General features: G+C 43.6%; 1 protein-coding gene across 1 annotated transcript in view; it reads right to left on the bottom strand.

Moving 5' to 3' along the window:
• ADCY9 (adenylate cyclase 9) overlaps positions 1-18,962 on the bottom strand; it is a 90,424-nt gene that overhangs the window by 14,755 nt on the left and 56,707 nt on the right. Inside the window, exons 4-7 of the mRNA XM_074158259.1 lie at positions 15,571-15,788; positions 12,421-12,523; positions 9,241-9,449; positions 1,603-1,762 (exon numbers count right to left, since the gene is read on the bottom strand). Of these exons, the coding sequence (XP_074014360.1) occupies positions 1,603-1,762; positions 9,241-9,449; positions 12,421-12,523; positions 15,571-15,788 (690 nt within the window). The remainder of the gene's footprint in view (positions 1-1,602; positions 1,763-9,240; positions 9,450-12,420; positions 12,524-15,570; positions 15,789-18,962) is intronic.

Below are 18,962 nucleotides of genomic sequence, written 5' to 3' on the forward strand. Positions count from 1 at the left end.
GGGTATAAAAAGCTATGAATTAAAAAAAAAACTTTGCAAAACCATGTCATAGTAAAATATGACACTTACCTGACCCTCTATAGATTGGCTTCATTTCCTAGAGCTCCGTGACTGTTGAAACACTGAGCACAAGACGAGTTGGGACATCTCTTGGAGAGTGAGCCAACAACCCCACGACTCTGGAGGACCTGCAAGAGGAAAGAAAGCAAAGTTCATTCTCCGTTTTGGGGATGCCTGAAGCATTTAGACCGATCCGAACAGGTATCAAGAGAACACTAATAAAATGCTCGTTCCAGCAGTTGTTTCGAAACGCTTGGAGAGATGATCACGGATGGAAATGAATGGGATGATATAAAAATCAGCAGAGAGATACGAAGGTTTTCAGCTCCCTTCAGTGTGAGGAAAACATTCCTACAATTTGTTTTCTGGTAGTCATGAGGGAGGAAGACCATCATTAAATAAAATAAAAAAATTTACAGCTTAAAAATAGTTAACTAAAATTCACAAAAGGTAAAAGCTGCAGAATGATTTTAAACATGGGATGTGAAAGAGTATCAGATAGATCCATGTCTTCTGTGACCGTGGAATACATGTTTAAATCAGGAAGGACCAAAAAACGTCTGGTCCACACGTCCCCACGGAACAAACACTTCCCAACACCCACTAATAAAGTGTGATAGGAAGAACGAGGAGGATCTGGTCGTTACCTACATCCAGGGCCCTGAAACAGCAAGAGATTTGTGAAACAGAATTCCCCGAAGCCCAGTCTACAGCCCTTCCTTTTCCAGGGGCTATCTCAGAGAAACCTGCAAAGAAACAAACTTTCACCTCCGGTTCCAGTCCATTTAATTCACGGGTTTTAAGCGTTGATTTTTATGCCTCGGATAGCCTTTAAATTAAACTATTCTTTCCCCTCCTCAATATTTAACCCCTTTTTTCCCCTCCCTTCTGCATGTTTTTATTAAAGGAGACACCAAATCCCCTGTAGATCTTTCTGTGGCTGGGCTAAATATGCCAGTTTCTCTCCGTTCCTTTCTGGAGGGCAGCTATTGCATCCTTTTAAGCATTCCCGCAGCCCCTGCAGGGTAATCATTTCTACGTGAAAAGAAATTATTGCTATGAGAGCTCTCTCTCCCTCGAGTTTCTCCACCTAACCCTGCAAAGAAAAACCATCCACCGCTAATAGCGTTCTGGCTGTTGAGATTCCCCAATGTGCAGGCGTTAAGTACACACGGCATCTCCGACTACGAACTCTAAATCGCAACGAGAACGAACGCGACGAAAAGCCTGAGATACGCAAGTCGCATTATCTAGAATAAACACCTGCAGAAGCGTTTGGTCTAAGGAAAAAAAAAAAAAAACAAAACTCCATACGTGGGCAGGCATATCCCTCTCCTCTTTTATATGAGAGTTATCAAATAAGCAAGTGGCTGTATTTACATAACAAACTAGGCATTTTATCACACACAAAAGCCCTATCCCTCCAAGGGATCTGTATCAAACAGCTGTAACACACGAGGGAGGCGAAGGAAGACGGCAGGCAAGCAACGAGCTTTGCTACATCCAAAGCGTCAGATTACGAAATGGAGTTCGACAACTTACATGTATATTTGTTTCAAAATCAGAGGTGAAGTGTGAAAAAACTGCAAGAGCTGGGAGAGAAACCAGGATTGCACCGAAAAAATGTCGAGGCAGCCAGCCAGATATCACCTCCAGGAGACGCTTGGTGCAAGTCATCACCTCCTCCAGAAAGAACGCCATTCTGGAACACATGAAATCACAGATCCAGGCGTTAATTTCAGCGCATCACTTCATACCTCTAATTTACCTGTAATAACGTAACTTCAAATCCTTCACTTTGGCTCTGTGAGCACCCACAGCACGTTACGTGCCACGGCACCCGTCGGTAATTTCAGGAAATAACCCAGGTTTGTTGAAAGATCGTTTGCTCTGGCAAGAGGTGTCAGCAAAGGGAGGGAGAACAAGCGGGATGGTCAGCTTGGAGAAAACAACCCGAAACCCAACTACTGAAACGCAATTTTCACTTATTGGGAAGGTAAGCGGAGGAAAGACTTCTCTCCTAAATATTTAGCCTTAAAGCGGGTGGGGAGAAGGGAAGCTTTTACAAGTTAAAAAAAAAATTACTTAAACTAACACCAGAAATGTGTGAAAAGCAGGGCTGTGTCCCCTGCTAACAGAGCAACCACCCAGAGGCCGCGCAAATCCACGCCACCCTAACGTTATACTGCAATCCAAACCAGTTCTCCCAGTTCCAACCACCCAGAAGTTCCCATCCTCCCTTCCCTCTCCTTAGGGAAGGGGAAGAGGAGTGTGGGCTGAGAGCTGGCAGCGGCTGGGATGAGCACCTCGGGGGCCAGCTGGCAACCGAGCTGGCTCCTCCGCTCGCCGGGTGGCACCCACCATAGCAACCCAGTTGGCTCCGCACGAGGCAGGCGGGAAGGAACGGTTCTTGCCTCAAGCTGCCGGTAAAACGACGGCCCAAACCTGTGAAGCGCTGAAGGAGCCAACTGGAAGAGCTCTGGAGAGCGGCTTAACGGAGATACTTTTTAAATGAGAGCATTTCTAATTGTTAAAAGGAATAAGGAAAGGTAAAAGGAGGCTTAATGCTTCGGGACATTGCACAGAAAGCTATTATTTATCTAGAGACACACATCCTCAGGATAACTTCTTTCTTGAAGCTCAAAAAAACGTTAGTCACTCCAGAAAAATTGCAACTGCTGTTCAAGTTTCTAATTATTTTTTATGAGGGCACAAAAAGGTAACGTGGGAGAGTTAGCTTCATCCAAAGCCAGTACATGTGGATGTATGAAATTATCATCGGCAGTCTAGGCAGGTAAAATCTGCTGTCCTGACAGTGGGCTACAGAGCCCAAACAGTACATAATTAGTGCTTTTTTTTTTGGATAGAGACGTTCACAGCTTAAAAAAAAAAAAGTATAAATACAACATACACTAAATATGAAATTCACAATCTCCAAAGTTACACAAATTAATCCACGCTACCTGTATCTTTTAATAGAGAAAAAATAGCCACTGATTTTTTTAACCCTGTTGTCTAAAATATAAGGTATTATACTGGATAAAAGCCTGATACAAACCAGGAAAAATTTAAAGTTCTTTATGTGGATTTGACACTTATTCCACACCTTTAAATATGTATCATTGAGGACTGTTTATGATTAAATATGTTTATGTTTATGAATGATATTTTAATTCTCTGGTCTAGGCTTCCGTGAATTTTGTGACCTCAAGCATTTTATTGAAGCTTCAAGAGCTCTTCCCTAATGTAATATATTAAAATCTGGAAATTATACTTAAGTGCATAGAAAAAGATAAATTTGGAAGACGCTGTAATACATCAGGACCCCACGAGAGGGTGCTCACAGATTTGCCTGTTCCTAGTTTGATGGCCTTCCATTTACACCAATAATTATTAGCTATATTCCATCATAAAAAAGAATTTCCAACAAAGAAACTTAAAAAATTGCTTATAAAGCAAAACAAAAATTTTTTAAAAAGCTCGATAGAATAAGAATTGGGTTTTCTGAAGTGTTCTAACCCAGCTGCCTCTAACACCAGTGACAGAACTCTCCCTGCTGCCAGCGGCAGCCAAGTTTGCCCAGTATCGAGTACTTCTGGAAATGCCACCCAAGTTCATGCTTCTAAAAATAAAGAACAATTCTCCCAAAGCCTACAAATTAGGATTAACATTTAGGAGGCCGAACCGTAAAGGCAAACAAAGGGGGGGGTCGGAGGCAGAGCATCCCCGGCGGCTGGAGAGCCCGGAGGAGCCGGTCTCTGGGAAGGCAGCTCAGCGACACCCCTGCCCACGCTCTGCCGCATCTTCCAGCTCGCTCCCACGGAGCCTGGCACAGGAACCGGCTCCGTGGCACGCAAACGCCTGGCAGATACCCGGTGCAGCTCATGTCTCTCACCCCAACCCACACAACAGGGACTCCATGGTGCAAAAAGCTTTTTTTTATTATTTTATTTTATTATTTTTTGCCAAGCCTCCATGGCTCCAGGACAAATTCTTGTGGGAACTATAGCAACAAATCCATCGGCGAACCCGATCAGTTAATCCTGCGATGAGGACACTTCTTTATTTAGGCAACTGTGTGTTTCAAAAAAAAGCTAGTGCAAATTCCAGGACAATGCCACATTTCTTGTGATAACATTTACCTTCTTGCACTGATTTTTTTTTTTTTCCCAAATTTTTTTTTTTTTTTTCCCTGCTCCGGTATTTATCGCAATGCTCTGCCCTCTGGAATTAAACCGATGGAAATCTCATCCTTCCCAAAAGAGGGAAGAAAGGCCGTAAATACGGCACGACCCTCCCATGGCAGGAAGTGAGGAGTGCATCAAATCCAGAGGGCAAGGAGAGCTGCAGACAGATTTAATGGCTACGGGGCAGCACCAGTAAATAATGCAGTGTCACTGGGTAGCTCAACAGGGCTTAAACGCTAAAGCATCCGAGATGTTTACACAAGCTGGAGTTCAAATTAGTAACTTTGACATCAATGATTAATGGGGAACGGGGAACGTTACCATCATTTCTCCATTTACTGGCAGTTTAAAATCAATTCCCAGAGTTCAAATCAAAATCTTTTGGCGTAGCAGCAATTTGGTGGGATATTAAATAGCGAAGTCACAGATGTTAGAAATAAAATAAAGGCAAGCAGAATACACTGTTTTCCCTTGCATCAATACTCTCTATCAGTCCTGTCGTTAACAGAAGCGGCTCATTAAGCTCACTACTGGCTGGCCACGGGGTCCCAGCTGCGGCCACCCTAGGGAGGTGAAGCACCAGGCAAAGGCCAGTTTTCCTTAGAAAACAGCAGTTTTCTCCATCCAGAGGTATTGGTTTTTGCCCTCTAGAAAGGTACTTCTGAATCCATGAAGCATCTTATCAAGTGTTCCCACCTCCCACTCTTCTGAACACTGCTGAAACATCCACTGCTCAGGCCTCACCTCTCCACCCAGAAGCCTTCACTGAAGGATGCTATCAAAAGCAAAGCATTTTTTTTTTAAACAAACTTACTTATAACAAGTTTACTCGAGAACAAGAAGTCAAAAGTACCTAATTAACAAAAGTCCTGTGTTTACAGCTAAAACGGCAGATGTCTTTTACCTGCACTCCTAAGAACGCCAAGTGAAATCTCACACACCGCTGTACGTTCAGAGACGTTTCCCAAGGTGTTTTTATAAAACAGCAGAACTTTAGGACCTCTTACACCTCCACCGAACTCAGGAAAGTCAAAGCAGTCACGTTTCAAGTGGGCAGAAGGACATTCTTTGCCCTACATTTGCAGAACAAGAGATGACACCTTCCACACGCTTCCAAATGAAGCGCTGTGGTTTTTTGCGTGCTGCTTTATACAATTAAGTTGAGAGTGGCACTCGTGCTAACAGTGGGATCCTCATCTATAGGTACCCCAATAATTTATTATCAGACACTTCAAGGAATCAAAACATCCTTCTCCTCTGTAAGCTCTGCTCCAGGAAGACTTTTGCTCTTCTAGAACTTAAGTTTTAACTCGTTTCTCATTGTACAGACAGTGCTCTCCTCTCCCTCTCCTCCAGCTGAACTAAAGGTCTCACCACAAGAGCCGGAGCGAGGACTTCCCAGGCCGAGTCCTGGATTCAATTAAAAGTTAGACTCATTTAAAGGCAGGGTGTTTCGCATCAGGATAATGAAAATACAATGAGAAACTTAGGCAAGAATTTTTCTGGTCCTAAAATAATCCCTTTTCCTGAAATTCTGGGATGGTGCCCAGCATTGTAGTCCAATCTCCTCCCTCAAGATATCTCGGTGGGATTCTGTGATTGTCATTTGGGATGACATTTCTGCACAGGAAGTTCTGCACCATTTCTCTGCATAACGAGTGGCTGGAGCCAAAGTCCTCACTTTGGAGAGGATCTCCAGAGGAAAAAGACGATTTTCTTTTCTCTGCTCACGGGAACGGTACAGAAGTGTGCCCCTCAGGTTGTAGAGACCAGAGGGGCTCAAAAAACACGTTTTATGTATTTACTATGATATAAATACATATTATCAATTCAAAACAACAAAAAAATCCCAACCCACCCTCCAAGCCAAGCCAGCCATTTTTCCTACACAAGTTCCCCTCCCCAAATACGTCATTGCCACTACATTTAAAACTGAAAACCTACCAGAAAGCTGCAGAGATTTTTCATCTATGAAGACTGTTCTTTTTTGGTGCACAATATAAGGCTATTTTCAAGAGGCTTCCCGGGGTAAGATCTGCTCAGATCTGAGACGATCCTGGTTTGTACTTTAAGAGATTTACGGAAGCGTTACCTTAGATGCGACAATCAGAGTTAAGCCAAATACAAATTATACCTCGTTAGCAGAGGAAAGATTGCAAATGTGAGCCTGTGGTAGCAAGTTCCCGAGAACCAATTGCTCGTAAAGTGTGGAGTAAATCCAGAGGGATTCACAGACACTTCCCTCCTATTTAAAGGAAGGAGCAAGACATCTCTCACTTGCACAACAGCATCCCCTGCATCCTAAACCTCCTGCGAGTGGGGACTCAGGTAGGACTACGTGAGTTTTAATGGCTGGCTACAGGCGATATCCACAGCATGAGATGTTTCTCAAGCTGTTTTTCAAATCAGAATTAAGCACAAAAGAATGATTAATATTAAAAAATGTATACCTCTAAGACTTAGGAGCCTTAGAAGTCTTGCTTTTTCAATCTCACCGACTTCAAATGGGGCATCCAAGCCACCTAAGAAAGTAAAATTTGGGCTTTAAGCCAACATACTCTCATGAAAATACTAGAAATGGCAGTGGCAAAATCAAACAGTGTTAAGAAAACATTATAAAGCCACTTAAACTCCCCTTGGTAATGGCCCAGGCTCACTACCAGACAGCAGGGCTCTCAGCAGCACAGCGCAGCTCGGTACAGCCGTACACGGCTCACAAAGACAAAAGCACTTGGCAAATTCTTGACTATATAGACAGCGTATTGAAAACGGCAATTTTCCTTCTCGTTAACAAACCCATAAACCGCCAATTATAGAACAGGACTGAAATAAAACCTTATGTACCTACATATAAAATTTCTAAGATTATAGAAATAGTTTTTATAAATGTAAAAAATAAGAAGAGGCAAATACAACGTAGCATTGGAAGAACGAGTGGGAACAATAATGAATCGAAAAATACTAAAATGGAGTAAAAATGCTACACCTGCAAGGTGAATTTTCTCCAAACATATCTGGATAACAGAAATGAGCTCTTCTGCAAAGCGATGGTTGAGCTGTTCAGAGCTGAACGAGTTCAAGGATTCAGTGCCACGGCCACCAAACCCCGATGACCTGCTCGCTGCTGCCTTTCCACTCTCCTGCCTGGTGCGATGAAAGAGCTGCCTGGGCACATTAAACTGACAAAAAAACCTCACCCCCCCACCTGAGACAGAATATAGAAACTGTTCTGCAAAGGGGAAAATGCATTTCTGGTGCATGAGAGAGGACAGAGCAACAGTTAATCCCTTTAAGGATACACTGGAATGACAGTCCTGCCAGTTCAACCATCTCCCAGTACGGGTCCTTAACGCTTTGTGAACGTCTAGATTTTCCGAAACCTCCAGAACTATGATACTATTCAAATTGCAACAATCAAATACACCTGCTAAGAAACATTGTCCTTAAAAGCATTTCTCCACTGTTCACAAATGACCTCTCTCTACTCCTAAACGCCAGCTTTCATTTAAATACATTTGCATACATTTACACTGAGTTACAAGCCTGCTTTAGTGACAAAAGTACTAATTTAGTATTTTTTACCTTGAGCCTGAAAAGTCAAAATATGAGGGCAAACTGCAATCTATTGTTTCTTTTGAAACAACAGCAGAATTGCCTCTAACTTGTAATTACAAACGCATTTTAACTTACACATACCTGTTAGATTCGCAGAACTACAAGTGAGGAGACACGTTTCCACGCACCACCCTTACGACATGCTCTTGTGTCAGAAGGAAGCGCCGTGAAAACGGAGGATGAGGAGGGCAGAATAAACTTGCTCTCCCAAGTACAGGCAAACAAACAACTTATTATTAGGTCTATCATCTGGGTTAATAACAGGTTACACGGCGTATCTGTACAAATCAGACAACACACCCAGGACAGGGTGCACAACCGCAGTCTTCTGCTACCCTCGGACGTGTTGGTAACTCCAGTCTGCCTGGGGGAAACCCCACGTTAGGCGGGAATTGCTCAGCAACCACTGGGTGACTGGTTAGAAACGCCGGGGTGAGGCCCACAACTGTCCTAGAAGTCGAGGACACGCATCCTCTGGGTGCCTGGGTACAAACCAGGAACGAGGAGTCACTGGTAAATACCAGGAACCCGCGTCTGCAGCCCGGCCTCAGCTCCCAGCGCGCAGGAGAGGCAGAGGCGCAGGGCTGCAGGGACGTACATGAATTCAGGGGCTGAGGATTCTTCAGCACTGCCTCCAAAAAGGCAGTTTTGGGGGCTGGCACTGCCAAGCACAGTCCTGCGAAGCCACCCTTCTGCAGAGAGCAACTAGTGCCCCTTCCCTCCTCAAGCAGCAGCCGACTGTCACACAGCCCAGGACTGGGGGGAAACGCCGACTCCAATTATGTGTCAAACAGAGAAAACACAAACTATTTTAATATTAAACCCATGAGACTTGAAATAGAGATCATTAAGAAAACTAATTCCGGGCAAATGCAATGTGACACTTGCAATTTCTATTTTTTTTGGTAGAATAAAGGACTGCTCTTTGCATTTCGATAAATTATTTCGGTTTTAACACCAGAACGGTGTACTTTTATCAAGGAATTTAAAGGAGGGTTTTTTTTTTTGAAGGACAGATGGAAGTTTTCTGTTTGAATTCCCTCCCTCAGCGAGTTCCCTCACTGACGGCCCTGTGAGAGAAGATATCCAGTTGCGTGTGGCATCCCAAGGAACAATAAGCAGGGCCAGGCAGGGCGTGCAGATTCTGTTTCCTTAAGCGACCTCTCTCAGAGTCACCTTTCTCTCCTCCTGTTTCTGTAGCTCGACCTCTCTCTGCGCAAGTTCTGCCACAAGCCTTTCTCGGCTTCACTAACACTGTTCTCCAAATATTACAGACTGTCCAAGTGAGTTCCTGGGACGCTGTCAAACAGAACGTTCCCAAGACAGCCACCATTTCAGTTCTCACTGCTGTTTCAAGACTTTCTTATGCTTTATTTACCTAATTGAGACGACGAGGGACAGCACCTCCAGCAGGATGGCGATGATGAAGACCACGACCGCTGCAGGTGGTGGAGGGGAGGCGACCATCCCGTGTTTCAGGAAACAGGTGATGGAGAGTATGAGGAAGACCGTGGTGGAGAGGAACACGTCCAGGAGCGAGCTGAAGGTAGCGCTGGCAAATGTCTTCACTGGAGCGTTCCTTATAACCTGCGGGGAAATACAGGGATCGAGGGAAAGGATGAAAAGGACTAAATGTTATTTTGCAGAATTCAGCAAATAAAGGAATACAGAACGTTTTGCCACTGCATTAATCCAGCGTAAGTACTGTTTGGAAACAAGAAAGAGAAGAGGTGGTTCAAAGGCCATCACAGCTCCCTGAGAATAAGCCTGTGTTGAAAGAAAGTGCTGGCAGCACAGCCCCTGGGCCTGGGGTGATTTTTATAGAGTATTATGATACAGAAATAAACCATATGAAAATTGCCTATCCTATGCAAAGGAACATAAACCCCATAATTACTAGCAGATAATGCTATAAGAAGTTGTCTTCAAAGATTTTCATTTAAAACAATAATAGATTTTACAATAAGCCTTTTAGCTCTGACGGTTCTTTAAAGAAAACCCTCCAAACACCACTCTACAGAACCAGTTACTCTCCTGTGGCAGAGTTCACATCTCTCCTTGTGACCGGATTAAAAGCAGCCATCAGGATGCTATGTCATCTGAATTGATCAGAGCCCAGGACACCAAGTTCTGCTCTTCCGTAACCCCTTACCACACATTCCCATCCCATTTTGTCTTGGCCCCGGCGCTGGTGCAGCTGCGCTTTGTGCTGCTTTGGCCAGTCCGGCTGAAAAGTAGATGAAGAGCTCCACGTCTTGGCTTACTCAGATGAGTCCCATCTTATGAGTGTTTTTATCTGCCCCAGGGACTGCAGAAAGCAAGTTCCAAAGGAAAACCAAAAAAGTATGTTATCAATATCACCGGGAAGTAGCCCAGTTTGAGTACTGCAGGCTTGTACCCTGCTTTAATTTGAAAATTTCGTTGGCTCTTCAGAGCACTATCTGCACTCAGCAGTATCGGGGAAATGAACTTGTTCCTCTCATTTGTACCTCTCTGCAACCTAATAAATTCAGCAAGCATCATTTCTGTGCCAAAAATTACCTTTTAATCTGAACTGTTAGTCCACGCAGAAAGTCACAGAAATTGAATTAAGGAAAGCAGCCCTGTATCCTAAAGTGACAGCGTTCAGGATGCCCCACCAGCGTTAAGTAGTGCCTTAATTTCCAAACCAGAACAGGCCATGCAAGCTCTTGGGAAGCGGAGCCGCTCACAGAGAGCGATCACAAGGCGAGCGTGCAGCTGGCACTGTGTCATTAGAGGTGAATTCGGCGGTGGTGGAAGTTACTTTCAGCAACAGTTTACTGCAAGGTAATTAAAGAACCAGCAGCGCGGACAAATCATTTCACTCCCCAAGAGAAGATCTGTTTTGTTGTTGTTTTGGACCAGAACTATGCTAATATAAAGGCTTTAATGGGTTTTTGCCCCAGTGCTGCAGGGTTACTATTAGAGAGGGAAGATTCCCATTTCCAGGCTGGTTTACATAATAATTTTCAAATTAATAACTTGCCACTAACAAAATGCACAGACCACATTCCTGCTCCTTCTACAAATTTCCTACATACCCACATTAACAGGTCATCTGCATATGCTTGACTATCACTGCTTTGCCCCTCTTTCCAATCTTTTCCATTGGAAAGAACCTGATTTACTATTTTCTGCATAGTTTGTGCAAATTTTGCAGGCTCTATCCCACGGGAAGCTTCTCCCCGTTGTTGCTACACGAGCTTTATTCAGAGAGATACCACTGGAATACAGCGCTGCGGGATGAGCGTGGAGCTCCTGAACAAAAGGAACTGCAACACGACGAGGCTTCCCTTTGTTAAAAAAGTAAGTTAAGTCTCATTTGTAAACACAGGAAAAGAAGCAAATAAGGGCTATTGCTAAGGACAACGTGACAACACTGCTCAGAACAGAAAGCAATGAGCAGCAGAAGCAGAAATCCTACCTGCCCTCACATGTAGGACTTACGGGGAAGGAAAGAAGTCAACACCTGCATTTATCGTGATGCGATTGTGCCAGATGGATGACTAATAGCTCAAAGAGACTGGAAGGGAAGGGTCCATTCCCCTTCCTGCTGCTGGACGCTTATCTTGGACCAGCTCTGGCACTTGCCAACCTCTCTGTGAGCTGCTGGGTCAATACGACAGAAAACAGACCCAGGCGGAAAAAGAAAAAGCCCCAAACAGAAAAACAAAACAAGAATATTTCATGCGAGGCCAGGAAAATGAACTGGCTCACAGCAGGGATGCCTGATAAGCACCAGAGCCATGAGAAGAAGCAGGGAGGGGTACGAACAAGGAGGGGAGAGTAAATGCCCTCTTTTGGCAGCAAATTTTTAAGCTACTCACGGAAACGCAGCCTCAGTTAGTACTGACACCTTATGTCGCTATATGTAAACTCAAACCACCTTCCCAGTTCATATCAGCCAGGCAGGAACATCTACTGACATGGAAAGCTGCAATACTCTTAGTCCCCAGGGAGATTAAGGACTTTTTACACTCAGCGCAGGATCCTGAGGAAGGCACCAAGCTCCTTACAATTTACTTGCTGTTCCTTACAATTGAACAGTGTTTTGAGCTGCCCGTTTCTGAACACAGCACACTTAAAAAACTTAAGCCATTCGAGCTCAGAGCAGGTTTGGGTTCCACATGGATATCAGGCTGTTCCACAGTTCCATGAGGCTGTGACGTGAACAAGAATCGAATTCAAAGTTACCATTCTCAAAGTTAGAATATCTGATGAGAAGGCAAGGAGCATTTGGTTCTTTACTTTCACCTTAGCATGGTTCTCCGGCCTGCCTAACGCCTTAAAATATTAACCTGAATAATCAGTGTATCTCGGCAGATTGTGAAAACGCATTTCCAGCCTAAACATCGAACCAGACTCAGGGCCTGGCACAAGACAGGTAAACTGAAAGGAGACTGTTTTCAGGGGCAGCAATACCAAGTAGTAAATCAGACGTGACATTTCACAAGCCTTGCCATCAACTGCCATGAAACGTGTTCAGAGCTCTGACAGCCAGGCTGCTCAGACAGATTACAGAGGGATACCAACGCACCTCTTCCTGGTAGCTCGTCCTGTAGGCCATCTCCAAATCCTGATCCAAGAAGTTCAGGCTCAGCTTGTTAATCGGTGGTTTAAAGAAGTAGTCTTTCATGAGGCTAGAGAGAAGAGACAATATCAACGTCAGTTTATACAGCTGTAACTCTTTCAGAGCCCCTCGGTTCTGTGGTTTCAAAGACCCTACAATAACTCAGTAACTCAGCTGGAAATGTTCCCATAACGATCTGGGCCACAGAGAAACAGAACCTGAGGAGACAGATAGCTTACATTTACTTCTGAAACAGAAGACTTAAAATTACCAGAATCATCAACAAAAGCAGTGACAAATAATGAAACCAGGTCACTAGGACTAACAAACCAGGAGGCAGCATCTACGAGAGGGTATTTATGCACTCCTTCACCTTATCTTCCAGTGCCAAGTGCAGAAAAACCCCCAAACTAAACCCAAAGAGAAGAGGCCTCAATCATTAAAAAGGTGTTTCTATTCCCCACCCTCCGGAGCAAAAATACAAAACGTAAAACACAAAAAAGCGTTCTAAGAGGTTTATGAAAGAAGTTTTCTAATGACATCAAGGGCACTTGATCTGCAAACCTTTGTCAAAGGTGTCAAAGAGCTGAAAGGACTAGACTCGGAGAGCACCGAATCCTTGTGCCCGATGGTGGCAGAGCAAGGTCCTGCGTGCTCATCCCCTTCTCTTCTCTGCTGGTTCTTATCTGGGTCTTCAGAGCACACGCTCTTGCTCACATGAGATCAAATTCTAAGCAGATGAAGAAGCTGAAAGATCCTACACAGCTAGCCTGTCCCCGAATTCTTTTTCTAAGGGGGTTTGGGTTTGGTTTTTTTGTTGTTTATTTTTTACGAAGACTTGCCAAAGAGGTTTTTTGGAAGCACGAGCTCCCCAGCACAAGATGGTATGTGGGAAGCATTTTTTTATTGAGACGCAAGACCAGACGAACACACATTCCCTGACTGAAGCTCCAGAAGATAAGAGAATTCAACCATGAATATGGCAGATACTTTATAACCTTTAAACATTCTGGCCTTGGCCAATGTATTAAAAACATCAGGACACTCTGGCGGAATAACAGGACACATTCACTTGAGTCCCTCTTTTTCATTCTTTCTTGTCTTCCCTCTCTTGCCTCTCTTTATGAAGGGCTGCACAGAACCGAGCTTCTGGGAGAGCTTCCTATTTCCCTGGGACACTGTTATTTCCCTCTAATTCCCTCTTTTCCTCCCTATTTCCCTCTAGACTCCTAAGTCTAAAGAGATTGTTTGTAAGTACTGTCCTGATGAGTACTTGTTTCTTTTACTTCAAAAAGTTTATAACCTAAGGAATATGTAAATTTTTTTTGGAAATAAAAATCTAAAAAGCAAGATTCCTTTGAGGATATCCCCAATGAAATTAAGTTTAAACATTTTGTACTCTCAAACTATAGATTTTTGTTAAAATACACAGTAACACGCAGGTTACAATGAACAAAGGACAGTATTTTTTATCATGCAATAATACAAACATTCCCATGAATTCCCCATTCAAACATCCTCCCCACTTTATTGAGACCAACAATATATTTTAAGTTTTACAGTAGGGGATCAAGGAAGTTTTTAAAATGACTTATTACATCTAACTTCCCATTGAGAAACGTTAAAAAGGCTTAATGTAAAACGGTAGGCTTAAAGCATTTGGCATAGACCTAATTAATCAGAAGATTATTTTTGGAAAGTTATGTTTACATGAACTGAACCCGGCAGAGAAGTTTCCCTGGCAACAAGAAATGGCCCACTTAATATGGTAATGATGATATTTAATTGAGACCCAAAAAAAAAGCTATGCTTTGACTGATGTCAAATCATGGTCCTACTTTTTCCTTTTTCCGAATCAGAAAGAATTATCCATTTTCTAAGTGGAGGAGAAAAGCACCAAGAACGCAGGAGCTTGAGCTCGGTATCTTCAGCAACCAACAGCATAAATTAAGCTACTTCTATAACTTAAAAATTTGCAGCATGCTAGTTACATTTTAAACAAAAATCCAATTTTTTCTTGCTGATTTTTGCCAACATTTGGACTTTCCCAATCAGTCTGTCTCCCAATATTTGAAAATATCAGTTGCATACCTATTCTCAGCCTCTAATGACAGACAACACACAGAGGGGGGAAAAAGGAGAAGCTAAATTTTACCCGAAGTCGGCACAGGAGGAAAGTAATCTGAAAAAATCTAGAGAAGAGACTGGAGAGGGACTGGTGTCCCCCCCTCGTCACGTCTCCCTGCTTCAGTCATGTTTTCAGTTAAGACGACAGTGTCCCTGTTCCAAGCAGCCCGGAGTCTCTACGAGCATACGGTTTCAAGGATATTTAGATAAAATACCCCTGATCTGAGTGGAAGCAGTGAAGCAAATATAAGAATAGCCATAAATAATAACAAACTCAAGTTATCTGTTTAGTTGATCCAGTCAAGTCACTGCCATAATAAGGGAGATATGGTTGAGTGTTTACAAAAAAAAAAAAAAATATCACACGCTACTGAATTTTAAAGAACGTATTTCCCTCTGCCCAAAATAAAGTTTTTTCTTTGAAATAGAGACAGAATATAACTTTACAAAATGCCGTAGGTAGGTAGTAGGTCCATGAGAATCCACTCCTACTAATTCTGCTTCCAAGCCCAGTATGATTTCTAGGCATTAGTCAGTCACACAATGTATAAGATGTTGTTCTTTTCCTATACAAAAATGTGAGTTTTGTGGTTCAGATTTTATGTTACACTTTTAATTGCAGAGGAAGGTACACACTACATGCATTAAAAGGCCTTCTTAATGTAAAGATAAGAATTCAACTTCATGACAAGCCATTTAAAGAGTATTTTTCCCTTTCGAAGACTCGACTGAAGAATGACTGTTCACCACGGAAATGATGAAAAACCTGGTGTCAGAAATATTCCTGAGCAGAATGTTTCTGACACCAAGTTCCTACTGTCATTTAAACAGAACATAGACTAAGATCAGGAAACATACAACATGTTATATGTTAACAATAATTATTGACATTAGACATAAAGCACACAAATAAAAATTAAAGATACGGGCCCCCATTACTGCCTTCTCTCCTTTATACAATTTTACGTTGTACAAGTCGATTTTCCTTACCTGTCTTCTTTAATCACATCCACAAAGTGAGCATCTGTCTTTTCTCTGATGTTTTTGAACCTCAGAGGAAGGAGAGCTGACTGATCCAGACTGACTCCGCCCCATCTCCCTTTCTCTTGCAGCATTTCATAGAGTGAGGTTTGACTATTGCTGAGCTTTTCTTCCTGGGGAGGACTCAAAAGTCCATTTTGAGTCTTTGGACTGTGTCCTCCTGGAGCCTGAATGACAGAAAGCAGAACACACATGGGGAACATTAGTGGTTGAGAAAGTAGATACAAGGGATTTCATGGACCAGAAGTTGAAGTCCCTCAACACACTGAGCTTTTACCTGCTCACGTTAAAAACCTCACTCCACCTGCCCTGAAGTCATTCACATCTTCTCTAAGTGCCTATTTAGGTGTCGTCCTTTTGCTTTTTATGTACCAAGTTTCCAAGGAGCAGAAAACAAAGTAGATTTTCACACACACAATGAAGACCTACCACAAGCCCCAATTTCATTCACTCAGCTTAAGGTCAAGATTCTTCTATAAAGCTTTTTAAATACCTACTTAAACTGTGTTCTTTCCACAGGTCAGGAGACAACACACTCTGCCAGCCCTTCCTGGTCCTTCCACTGACCGCTACAGCCCTGCTGCTTTCCCAGGCAGAGCTTCCTCCTTTCTCCTACCTGTGGGAACAGCCCTTTTGTACATCTCATCAGCTTACCAAAAAAAAAATAAAAAAAATTATCCTGCAAATTAAACTATGTTTTCTTCACTATGATATACTACTTTCTAGTTTCCTTTTGCCTTTGTATTAATTAGTACTACAGTTTTAAATTTTGACACCAACTTGCAACACAGCTTAGGTACACAGTATTATCAATTCTGCTTTCATTCACTTAAGAACACAAATTACTTTAAAGCAAAAGTTTTCTATTTTCATGGAACCTGAAGTTCCTTCTTTTCACATTTTCTTTGACCTAGACCAAGCTGCACTGAAGCAAGCCCCCAAAAAATTGGGCAACTAAATATGGTTAGAATGATAATGAACTGCAGTTAGTCAGGATCAGTTTCAAATGCAAACATCTATCAAACTTAGCATCTTTGAACGCTCATCTCCCCCCTCCGTGTCTTATCATTTATCACGTATCATTTATCCTCATCCTGAAACCCACTCACGACAGAAGTTCCTTCGTTTCTGCCTGTAGAGCAGTCAGCACAGCAGTGACAAGCTCCTCCAGAAGACTATTCTTGGATGCCACCACAGTGACCATAAATAAATACCGTAAATATCATCACCACCCCAACCATGCACTGAAATATGTTACTTGGATTGTAAAATCAACTTTGTTAAAGTTAAGAAATATCTGGTTTCCGGCTGCCCATGCAAAATTAATTCAATCTCCTTGTGTATGTACCGTGCAAAGCAACTGGGTGAATCTAGGCAAGTAGAATGACCTGAGTCCTGGTGGACAACAGGATGCCCATGAGCCAGCAATGTGCCCTTGTGGCCAAGAAGGCCAATGGCATCCTGGGGGCATCAAGAAGAACGTGACCAGCAGGTGGAGGGAGGTCATCCTCCCCCTCTACTATGCCCTGGTGAGGCTTCATCTGGAGCACTGGGTCCGGCTTTGGGCTCCCTGGTTCAAGAAGGACAGGGAACTGCTGGAGAGGGTACAGCACAGGGCTACAAAAATGATGAGGGGCCTGGAGCATCTCTCTGATGAGGAAAGGCTGAGGGACTTGGTCTTTTTAGTCTGGAGAAGAGAAGACTGAGGGGGGATCTGATCAACACCTATAAATACTTAAAGGGTGGGTGTCAGGAGGATGGGGCTGGTCTTTTTTCAGTGGTGCCCAGGGATAGGACAAGAGGTAATGGGCACAAACTTGAACATAAGAAGTTCCACCTAAACACGAGGAGGAACTTCTTTCCTGTGAGGGTGGCAGAGTCCTGGAAGAGGCTGCCCAGAGAGGTGGTGGAGTCTCCGTCTCTGGAGACATTCCAAACCTGCCTGGACACGTTCCTGTGCAACCTGCTCTGGGTGGCCCTGCTCTGGCAGAGGGTTGGACTGGATGATCTCCAGAGGTCCCTTCCCACCCCATATTATTCTGTGATTCTGTGTGCAGACACAGCCAGTGAAGACACAAGACCAATGGAGCAGCAGAAGAAGGTCACCTTGTGCAGGGAAAAGTCAGAAAGCACAGGGGCTTGGTTGCCTATCACTGCCAAGACCTCTAAAGCCATAACAAGGTGTGTTGGAATGGTTCCCCGGAGCCACAGGAAAAGCAGGAGGAAGGTGGGCTGTGCTTCCCTTTCCTCCTGCCTGGGAGGAACGTAGGATCCCCACCCCGCAGGCTGCCCCGACGGAGGTGGGAGCCCCTGGAGCCACGTGCTGGGAGGCGGGAGATGAAAGGATTCCCAGTCTGGTCCCTTCTACCACTCACAACAGTTGTTCTGGCAGCTTGCAGGTGTTCACGGCCCAGCGACAGCAGCTGACGAAGCAGAATAGGAAATTTAGCAGTTATCTTGGTGTGCTGCCAATGTTTTGCTAAAGAACGTAATCAACAGAAGAGAAAGGTGATTTCAGCCACACGTATCTCAGCAAAAGCAGAGCAAAATCTCTTGGACCGGAGAGGAGCTTGCGTAAGACAGAAGGGCACGCTCCTGGTAAGCCAGAGGCACAAGAACTTCTCACACCAAAGGTCACCAGTTTCTTTTCTAAAGGGAAATATTCAGCAGCTTCAGAGGAAGTCCTCCTGTAACAGGTTATTCAGCCTTTCCAGAGGGAACACGGCTGTGGAGCACAAGAGCGACTGCGGGTTTTGAGATGAGGAAAACTAACAAAGGCAAACCAGAGACAACTGTCCAACGAGTTGCTAGAAGTGAAGGTTCTGCGTTGTTTGGGGGTTTTTAGTTGGGGTTTTTTTTGTTTTATGCTAAAGATTATATTTGCTCAGAACGACTTGAGGCCTAAAAAAACTAAATAATTAAAGGTTATAGTTATCACCTTTTTTTTTTCCCTGGTAAAGACTCTTTCTCCTTTTCCTCACCCCTGCAGCAAATGTCGTTACTTGAAAAGCAGTAACCAAGGGAAGACCATTTTTGCTACGAGCAGCTCAAACACAAGATAGGGACCCCTGTGCACTGTTTGCTTTCCCTGTCTGTTCCTCAAGTTCATCCGAAGAATGCAGTGAAAATTTCTGCTCTTTCAGAGAAGGTCAGCATGGACCTCTCTTGGCCTTTTCTCTTTAGCTCCTTGGCAAAAGCTCAAATCCCTAAGAAAACTCTTCCCTTCAGTCAGCTCAAGGTTTTCCTGTGCTGTCTCCACTCTGTTAATCTTAACAGGAGGGGATTAGAGTGTGAAACTGCTTGTGTGTAAGGAGAAAATCCCTATTTATTAAATGTTGTTA

The sequence above is a fragment of the Numenius arquata genome, chromosome 14, assembly GCF_964106895.1.
Source record: "Numenius arquata chromosome 14, bNumArq3.hap1.1, whole genome shotgun sequence".
In the NCBI taxonomy this organism is placed as follows: domain Eukaryota; kingdom Metazoa; phylum Chordata; class Aves; order Charadriiformes; family Scolopacidae; genus Numenius; species Numenius arquata.